The sequence below is a fragment of the Stigmatopora nigra genome, unplaced genomic scaffold (assembly GCF_051989575.1).
Source record: "Stigmatopora nigra isolate UIUO_SnigA unplaced genomic scaffold, RoL_Snig_1.1 HiC_scaffold_29, whole genome shotgun sequence".
NCBI lineage: Eukaryota > Metazoa > Chordata > Actinopteri > Syngnathiformes > Syngnathidae > Stigmatopora > Stigmatopora nigra.
The window spans coordinates 1415706-1426558 of NW_027551608.1; the positions used below are offsets into that span (position 1 = coordinate 1415706).

Consider the following 10853-nt stretch of genomic DNA (forward strand, 5'->3'; position numbering starts at 1 on the left):
AGAAGTCCTTCTTATGTTTTTACAACTTAGAGAAGTCCTTAACTATTCAGCAGGGGCAAACAATGGAATCTCAATAACATAGCTTCCTTTGCCACGACCGTCATACACTCTGGACATTATAATGCTAACGATATTGGCGGCCGAGGTGAGCTTGCTAAATGCTATTCCATGTACTCTCCCCGAGACTCGCACATTTACGCACACACATAAAAAGTAAACAAACATTGCTAAACATTATCTTCTTTCTCACATGTTAAACACTTTATCTTGCAAACCACAAACTCAACTGGCCTCTGCAACAAACTCCACACTCTGGAAAGGTGGGATCCACCTGGCTTTCATTAGTAGATCTTAGAACCGTGCGGTTGATGTGCTAACCACTAGTCTTTCGATTTGGGTCGTTTACCCACATATCAGTGGCCCGCAAATTTTCATCACAGGTGGAGACCGCCATCCACAGTGGGGCTTGTTGGCAGCTCACCCCCTTTTGCAGTCCTAACAGCAATAATCATTCCCGAAGGAAATTGGTAATTAATGCATTAGATATGTGTGCTAAACATCTACAAATAGAAATTTGTTTTGTAAGTTCAATTGCCGCCGTCTGTCACACTAGTCTGTCAGTATGAGCGACTGCTTGTGAGTGGCTGTGATTAACTCTGTGTGCCGATAATGGAATAATGAAAAAACTATTATACATCGAAACACACGCGCACGTTTGTATATAGAATTGAGGTGGCAATAGTTTTGCCTCTAAAGTTTTTAGTACCAGTCAATATATTGTATTCCATTCGAGTTTTGCCCATTCCATTGTTTCGTAGATTACCAGTCTACATAACGCATCACTCAGTGGTTGATATCTCATAATTTGGAAGTTGTATTTTTGACTATAACTCCAGCACTTGTTTCACAACATGAAAGGCCCCCCAGATTTTGGGCGTGCAGTGCAAAATAGAGCCAATTTCCAAATTACCTCGAATTTGTTTTCGAAATAGGATTCACATTCACAACAGGACGATCCCCACCGCAGTTGGTGTACTATTTGGCAAGTCTAGAGTATAAATAAACAAACGCAGGTTGGCCGTTCTGAATCTCTTTATGTCTTTTAACCACCATATTGCCCCTAGCGGAGGGGACCAAAGCCAGGCCAAGCTACAACAGGCCATATCTTCCCAGTAAATTGACAGGAAATTCAGGTACTACTAACACAGACATCTTACACGTCCCTCCATACGCCTCTCATCCAAACCAGAACTTTTTCTGAAAGGGCGGTAAGCTGACCACCCTCCATTGTCACAAAGACCCCCGCTTTGTACGCCGAGCACCTGAATGGCCATTTTAATTGCAGTTTTACAAGCTCCAGTGTCACACAAAAATTCTAAACGAACATTCTCGAACAATGTGATCTCAGGTTTAACCATATTAAATGCCAGTGTAGTACCCCTGAATTCGGCAATTTATTTGCCTTTAAAACACAGGGGGAAATAACCAGACATGTCAGTTGTTGTTATCTTCAAGCCAACTTTTACTGAAAAAGAATAATCAGTTCACACAAAAATATAATCTACAATAACACCCATATATATACATATAAATATATGAACAAGCCGCTATAACCCAAAACAATGTACTTGTTGCATAAACTGTCATAACTTGTGACTTATGTAACTTGTATTACCTTTTGTTTTCCAACTTAGCAAAGTCCTCAGCTAGTTAGCAGGGCAAACAAAGGAATCTACACATACACATCACAATGCTAACGCTAATGGCGGCCGAGGGTACGTTGCTAATGGTATTACATGTACTCTACTCGAGGCTCGTGAAATCTCAATAGCATAGCTTCCTTTGCTACGGCCGTCATATACTGCACACTCATGCTAACGCTATCATGGCGGCCGAAGGTAGCTTGCTAAAGGCTATACATGGCGTCCACCCGAGACTCGCACATTCACGCCCACACATAAAAAGTAAACAAACCTTACTAAACATTATGTTCTTTCTCACATGCTAACTATTGTCTCTTGCAAACCCCATACTCAATTGGTCTCTACAATAAAACAACATACCTTTAAAACACAGGGGGAAATAACCAGACAGGTCAGTTGTTGTTATTTTCAAGCCAACTTTTACAGAAATGCCTGAAAATCCCCCTGCGTTTCAGCTACATGAGCCCAGACATAAAAAATCGAATACCGATCCATACCCTTGCTATTTGGGTGGAGGTATCAATAATCGAAGACTGACAAACATCCATCCCAAAACTAGTTTTACATCACACATGGACTCATTTATAACTTAACTCACTTTACCCTGTCGCATCAGTATTTTTAAATTTAGCTCAACATCTTCATGTTGAACGTCTTCGTTCAATTCATCTTGAGGAGGCATGCCGGCTAGTCATGCCGATTGGGCCTCGTTTTAAGAAGCCTTCTTGTTTGGGCAATCACGCAATCAATGTTCCAATTCTCTACAAAGCCAGCAGGCCGCATTTTTGAAAACTTGGTTTCTGTTTAACCGCCTCATTTCTTTTCTCCCATTCTCTTGGCTAACATTCCCACACCCCGCCACCTATCTTGGTAAAAATAATTCTCCTTTAGTCGAGTAGGCCAGTGTTTTTCAACCTTTTTTGAGCCACGGCACATTTTTTTACATTGGAAAAATTTGTGGCACACCACTAACCAAAAATTTTACAAAATGACACTCTGTATAGTATATTTAATTACAATATAATTTCTCAATTTATTTATACTCAGTCAGTGTGAAACCTGGGCCTGTTTAGATGAACACAAAGCCGATATCCTGGCAGGAATAGAAGAAAGACACACACGAAGCTCTTCTTCAACAGCTCTCAGTCTCTCTCTGTTTTTAGTTTTTATAGCAGTTAGGCTTGAAAAGCTCAGCTCACAGATATGTTGTGGAAAATGGGAGCAATGTCAGAACAGCTTTGTTGGCCAGAATGTGGAACTCCTTGGCAGCAGTCAACCAAAAACTGTCCAAAGGAAGATCAGCAAATCTTAGTTTTAAACCACGATCCTGTTTCAGTTCAGTTAGTTCCTCCTGCTCTTGTAAAGTCATGTCCTTTCCAACAACTGATGCCGAGCTGTATGGGTCCCTAACCCAGTCAAAGCATTCAGTGGAGGCTGAAGAGAAATAAAATGACAACTTCTCCTCAAGACTTTTCAAATGTTTACCTATTACCTCAGACAGTGCAGCAGTGTTGCTTTGCCGTTTGTCTGTGAGTGGGAACATCTCCAGGTTGGCATGTTGCACATGTTGTTGCCAGAGGTGCACCTTTAAACGGAATCCATTTATTCTATCTGTGCTTGTAAGCAGGTTTTCATTTCGGCCCTGCATCCTTGTGTTCAGTTCATTAAGATGATGAAATATATCAGCCAGGTATGCCAACTTTGCGCACCACTCATCACTTGCAAATAGATTTGAGTAATCAGACCTCTCATTTGTCAGAAACATTTTAAGTTCCTCTCGCAGCTCATACACACGGGTCAGCACCTTACCGCGCGACAACCATCGGACCTCCGTATGGAGCAATAAGGCTTTATGCTCCGCTCCCATTTCCTCACACAGAGATGCGAATATACGGCTTTTCAGAGGTCATGTCTTCACAAAGTTCACTATGCGCACCACATCGTCCAACACAGGAACCATTTCTACTGGTAAAGTCTTCGCAACGAGGGCCTCACGGTGCAAAAAACAGTGCGTAATAATCAGATCTGGGTTTCTTTCCTTCACTCTACTCACGAAGCCTTTGGTGCGCCCGACCATGGCTGCAGCTCCATCAGTGCACACACTTGTGCAGTTTTCCCACGTAAGTCCTCCCTGGTCAAGATATTCCGATGTGACCCGAAAAATGTCCTCTCCAGTTGTTTTTTCTGGCAGTGTCTTGCAAAATAGGAAGTTTTCTCTAATGGCATCACCATCCACAAAACGCACATTGGCCAAGAGCTGAGAATGTCCACTAATATCCGTAGACTCGTCAACTTGCAACGCACATTTCCTACTGATGCGTATCTTTTCCAAAACATGGCTTTCGATGTCTGTAGACATGTCATCAATACGCCTGGCAATTGTGTTATCAGAGAGCGGGACTTTATCTATGTCTTTAACCGCATCAGGGCCGAGCATCTCGTTGACAATGGCTTTACAGGCAGGTAGTATTAATGTCTCTGCCACAGTGTGCGGCTTTTTTGATTTAGCAACAAGTTCGGCGACTAGGTAACTAGCTTTGAGCGCTTTCTCATTTACTTTTGTGGTTTTTCTCATAAACGTTGCCTGTTTCTCTGTGTTTACATGCAGGCGAACAAAATAGTCTATCGGCTTGCTTTGAAGCGACGGGTGTTTCGTTTGGAGATGGCGTTTAAGCTTGCTTGGCACCATGGCGCTGTTGGATAGCTTCTCGCCACACACCAGGCATAACGGAATAGGTGTCGTCTCATCCCCGGTGAAAGTAAATCCAAACGAAAGATAGCTTTCACTATATTGCCTTGAGCTCACCGTCTTTGCTTTCTTTTTCCCACCACTCATACTAAGGCCTTTATCCGGGTCAGAATCTTGTCCAGGGCCCAGTTCGGAGTTTGCAGTTGTCCTTTTTAAAAACTTCTCCATGACTGTCACCACGGCCTCTTAGGTGCATCACTAATTTTCTTGGCGGAACGAGGCAAACAACTACGTGTTGCCACACGGAAAAATATTACATTACGCTGCCAGCCTTTACAGCACGGACACTAGACAATGACATCATATTTGCAGAAAACTATTAATAAATGTTAATTTTAAAAAAAAGGATATTGGATAATTTCTCACGGCACACCTGACGATCTCTCACGGCACACTAGTGTGCCGCGGCACAGTGGTTGAAAATCACTGGAGTCGGCTTCCCTTTTGTTTAGTCTAATTAAGGAGCAAAGCAGTTACTTTGTTGCAAGCAGGCATTTTAGATGTAGTAAGCGAAGCACTTTCTTCATTGCAAAAAATAAAAAATAATGTGAGACTAAAAAACCCTAACAATTTTATATCAAGATACGACAAAAACATGTAATGAAATGTAAATACATTTTGTGTATTTTATTGTCTCCCAACACCCCAGAGGGAGGTGGGAAGATGCTTTTTGTTTGCATTCGGTAAAAATAACTTTTTATGCAACTTATAAGGAGTTGTGGCCTTTAAACCCATCCATTGCACTCCACAATCACGTGTTTAACCTGTGTTCCAACATGATCCAATAGTGAGTACACTGTGGCTCATTCATCCTTATACTGAAACTCTGAGTGGCTTGGGAAAATAAGTTACAAAAAAAACTGTAAATGTTTTTTAAAAGAATTTAATTGAAGTGTATTTTATTTGTGTCAGTTTTTTAAATTCTATGTCTTTGGCGACGTTGTGGCGTGGAAACGCGGAGTAGGACCCAATGGCAGAAAGCACGCAATGCACAATGGAATAATTGCTCAAACGAAACTTTAATAACTTTAACTGGAGGCAATGAAAATAACAGAACTTCACGTTGAAATTACAAAAACAAACCTGACGGAGAAAACACGAGGAAACTTGAAACAGGCAACGAGGAGACGTGGAAATGAGGCAGAGTGAATCAGATGGTCTGACAAATACCAATCAATCCGTGAGATTTAAACAGACACGACCGGAAATAATTGTCAATGACGTGCAGCTGGAAAGCAAGAGGCAACGGTAAGCGAGGAGGGACAAACAAAGGGTAAAAGTCGAACATACGCACACACGGAGGAGAAAATGAAAAAACAACCCAAAACAAAAACATAACAATTAATATTTTAGTTCTTCCAATTTAGAATAAAATGTATTTATTGTGATAATTAGAATAAATACCGTATATTAACGACTATATGGCGCACCACATTTAAAGGCGCAGCCAGGCATGGCAAAACATACACCAGCTTAAACATACGGACACACGCTAAAAACAGTTTTTAAAAACGGAAGCAAAACTGAGTTTGGTTGCACTTTATTTAGCCATTTTACAATGTACTAATGTTTTTTGATCAATCATCACCCACTAATCAATCAAAGTCCTCATTTTCTGTGTCCGAATTGTACAAATGTCCAAATAATTCATCGAATACGCCGGGTTCCCTCTCTTTGTTGTCAGTCACTCACATTGCCAGGTGACTCGACAGAAATTATGCCGGTTTTGGCAAAAGCTCAAACAACAGTGCAAGCATACACGTTAGTCCAAGCGGCCACAATCCATTCACAAATGGTGGCATAACTAGCCCGGCACTGCCTGCCATCCTTCGTAAAGCTGTGTTCGCCACCTATCATCCAGTTTTCCCATGCCGCTCGCAACTTTGCTTTGAACGCCCGGTTGATGCCGAAAGTTTTGCTAACTAACGTGTCTGCTTGCACTGTTGAGTCTAACAACACTTTCCCTCTTATTTTTTTGACAGTCAGGTTTACTTACTACTGAGCACAACATGATACTGCATCTGATAAGAATGAATAAAAGAAATGTCTTTCAGTGGGTTCATTTTATATACATTTTTTGTCTCCCTTGGAGATTGCCAGCCTATCCGCAAAGTACATTTTAAACAGTGGCGGGCCGGCAGGGCCTTCAAGGCCTTCTCTGCTGGCCTAAGAAATATCTAAATCATACATTATATTTTGTCCATCAATACTTATTAAAGAATTCCAAATTGTCTGTTAGCTTCCTTTCATTTCTTTCCCCTGGTTGCGACGGCTTCCATATGTGTGTTTTCATATTGAAGCATTTAACCAATCGCATTTCAGCCATTATTTGTTGCCAGGGTCAGAAATCTGCCTCAAGGCCTTCACAGTCAGTTCTGCGGGCTCTGCTGCATTAGACAAGCGTCAATAAGACTGTTGCTTTGACCAATCAGAATACGATTTGGTGACACCAAGGCCATTTCGCCAACTATGATTGGCTAATAGGCGGACCAAAGACAAAGAAAGTGAACCAGCGAGAGATCGCAAACTCCACCCACAATGGCAAACGGAGGAAACCCAATGGATTTGGTTGCAGATTTGCTCACACAGCTATTTTCCAGAAGGACTTTAACCAGAATAAAATGGACATCATTAAGAAAGGGTGGTTTACTCCAAAGCTAGCAAGCCTGTAACAGCCGGGAAAAGGGTGTGTCCGCAACTTTCAGTGCGCTAACGATGAGAGCTACAAAGCTGTATTTCGAGTGAGCTGCACAAGCAAATATATTGTTGTGTTGATTTAAAGCCATTTTCTAGACGGACTATGCCACAAATATGACAGGACAGGCTCGACCTTCATCATTAACTTTTATGGCGATAGAAAAGAAGCAAAAAAAAAGGAGGATGGATTTTGTGTACAGTTAAAAGGGATTTTTGGTTAGTAAAATATGGCTATATTCCTAAATAGTATTTCAATTCTGGGCCCGGTTCTGATATTTGAAAAGCTCGTGTTTGTATTTAATCACTAAATGCTGCTAGGAAGTGTATTTTAACCCATTTTAGAGCATTTTTTGCTGGTTCGCCATTGACGTCCATCACAGTCTTTTCCTGGGGAAATCACCCCCTTGGTACAGTTGTAATGTCTGAAAAGCTCCAGTATTTGTATTTAATCAATAAATGCTGCTAGGAAGTGGATTTTACCCCATTTTTGTGCATTTATTTATTGATTATTTTTTTTATGTGTCGAAGTTTTATAGCCATAAAATAGTTTTTGGGGGTTGGATTGATTGGTTGAAGGTCCTACGAGAACATGCACGGACCGCCACTGATTTTAAACGATGTTCACATTACCTCATACTCCATTCGCAGTTTATATTCTTAATGTTAGTATATGTTTGATGTATTTTTCCATTATTACTTTTTTCTGTGCAGGTATGAATTTGGCTGTGCGCTCTTTGTCGGCTGGGCTGCAGCAAGTTTAATTGTACTAGGAGGTTCTTTGCTGTGTTGTTCCTGTTCCAAGGAGGACATGCAAGGACAACAATATTACCGCCAATCACAGCCTTCCACAGCCAGGGAGTATGTGTAAAGCCGAACCTACTCCCTTAATCAAACAAAGAGTTTAATGGGGAATATTTGATACAGCGACCCCGTTTTTGTTTGGATTATGGAGGATTTTGTTCTGATAAGAAGATATATTATCATGCATACATGCAAAAACTCCATAACAGCAGCAACATAGTAATAGTGAATAATTGCCTAGCAGAAATCCACCACTAAAATGTTATATATATTACAAGTAAAAACTATGACAAGAAAATGTTCAAAATCTCTCTGTGAGGATAATTTTACATAGTTTAAATGAACAATACATAAATTGCCACAATTTGACGGTTCTGTTTATCAAAATCAAAGCAACACTATAGCTTTAGTTGGATTCAAATACGTAAATCACTGTTGCCAAAGTAAACATTTTTTGGGGGGGGGGGGAAGATATTCACTGTACGACATAATCCTAAATAATTAATTTAAATGTCTAAATGTGAAAATAGTCTTTACTTTAAAAACCCTATCACAAATTCCCAAATATAATTGGCCAAATCCAGACATTCAATGATAATACTAGTCTTGTGCAAAGCTGCATGTCCAAATTTGTTATTGTCACTGCAACTTTCCTGTGGGTCTTTTCTTACCAGTTTTTTTGTTCAATCTCTTATAATTGAGCACCTTTCTTGGACCTTATTGAACAATGAAGGCAGTGTTGGAAATGTTAATTAATAGTTTTGAAAACATTGTAGGACCTTAAATCCTGGTGACCTTAAATCAGAACTTTGAGGGCCAACGCAGCCAAATAGGCACCAAAAAATGCTTTCCTTGGGAGGCAGGAGATGGTTAAAAGAACCCCCATTCAGGGACACCTAGAGCTGCTGCTAAAAAAAATAATAAAAAAATAGTACAAAAGGTCCACAGGTAACGCCAAATAAAATCGCCTTTATTTATTTATGTTACATTTATATTATTTATATATTTCAAATATATAATTGTATATACACACAAAATAATAGTGACTTTAGTCAACTAACCTACTAGATTTTTTGTCACATTCCAGTGTCAATTTAGTAAGCATTGATGTATTTGATCCTTTAAAATAAACAATGATACACTGTATTATATAAATACATTGTAATAACATAACATGAATTTAATTAGGTTTTAAAATGTTGGTCGTTTATTTTAAATTATGATGACCCTAATGTGACATGGCAAAAATATTTGCCTTATGTCAACTTTTGCAATGTTTGCGGTAAATCGATTTTTTATGTGAATGCGTGAGGAAGCCACCATCAAACGCCATTTACCCGTGTGTGCTGAAGATTGCGTATGAAAGTTCTTCAAAAGTGATAGTGGTTGTTTTAACGTCATGGATTTTTGTAATACAGCCGCTACCACTGATAGCCCTCTTCAGCGCTGAGTACTAGCTTGACTAAAAAAAGGTGGACGAAAAGTATAGAAAATGAGGACAGGGTGTGAAAATGGCAAATTCTAATTTGAGAAAAGTGAGTTGTTGAATAGGCACCCAATGATAATAAATACATAATACCTCCTCTACCTAAGAAATTGATTCCTGAAGTGATTTCATAAACTTGGACGTGTGAGACGGTCCTTCACATGAGCGAGTACCAGGCAAGACGAGAGGCTGGTGCCAGCCCTGTATAAAATAAAGCACTCTGGGCGAAGGACAAAACTTCTCTTAGCCAATGAGAGGCTAGCAGACTGTTGGGAGATCGTCAATAGGTGAGACACTTCCACGCCAATTTCAAAATATAATAACAGGTACGCGGAAGGTATTAATGCATTGGGGGATGTTTGGTTTCTTAACTTAAATTTTATTTTTGTATCTTCAAACAAAAAGTTTGGCATCAAAGTGTTTTGTATTCTGAATATCTCATATCTCAATGCAAAATATTCAGGTTAGGAAAAGACTATGGGAAAGTATTTGTTCCAAGATCTTAAAACAAAATGTTAAAGGACATCCCCTGAAACATAAATACACAAACTGTATTCGTTTTCTATTTTTTCTTTTTTTTTGCAATAGAGTTGCTTTGCCATTGGCCATCTCCCAACACATTGGAACGAATTAAGATTTAGCTAACGACTTGTGGCCGCTGCTTCTTGTTTGGTACAAATATGCTTTTGTCGATGTTGCACATTGCATTTTCAAATTGCTTTAAACACAGGGAGAAATAATCATGCAGTGGTCAGTTGTTGTCTTCAAGCAACTTTTACTGTAATAATTCACACAAAAAACATTATATACAATTACACCCGAATATATTTATACACATAAATTGACAACATGTTAGAACCCAATACAATTGTGCTTGTTCCAGTCATAACTTGTGTTACCTTATGTTTTTACCACTTAGAGAAGTCCTTAACTATTCAGCATATATCTATATCTATATCGATCGATATATCGATATATATATATATATATATATATATATATATATATATATATATATATATATATATATATATATATATATATATATATATATATATATATATATATATATATATATATATATATATATATATATATATATATATATATATATATATATATATATATATATATATATATATATATATATATATATATATGTATATATATGTATATGTGTATGTATATGTGTATATGTATATGTGTATATGTATATGTGTATATGTATATGTGTATATGTATATGTGTATGTGTGTATGTGTATGTGTGTATGTGTATGTGTGTATGTGTATGTGTGTATGTGTATGTGTGTATGTGTGTACGTGTGTATGTGTGTACGTGTGTATGTGTGTACGTGTGTATGTGTGTACGTGTGTGTGTGTACGTGTGTGTGTGTACGTGTGTGTGTGTACGTGTG

At 38.8% G+C, this 10853-nt stretch overlaps 1 protein-coding gene across 1 annotated transcript in view; it reads left to right on the top strand.

Annotated features, from left to right (window-relative positions):
• Positions 1-10853, top strand: part of cldn19 (claudin 19) — a 34798-nt gene that overhangs the window by 13633 nt on the left and 10312 nt on the right. Inside the window, exon 4 of the mRNA XM_077711733.1 lies at positions 7861-8007. Within this exon, the coding sequence (XP_077567859.1) occupies positions 7861-8007 (147 nt within the window). The remainder of the gene's footprint in view (positions 1-7860; positions 8008-10853) is intronic.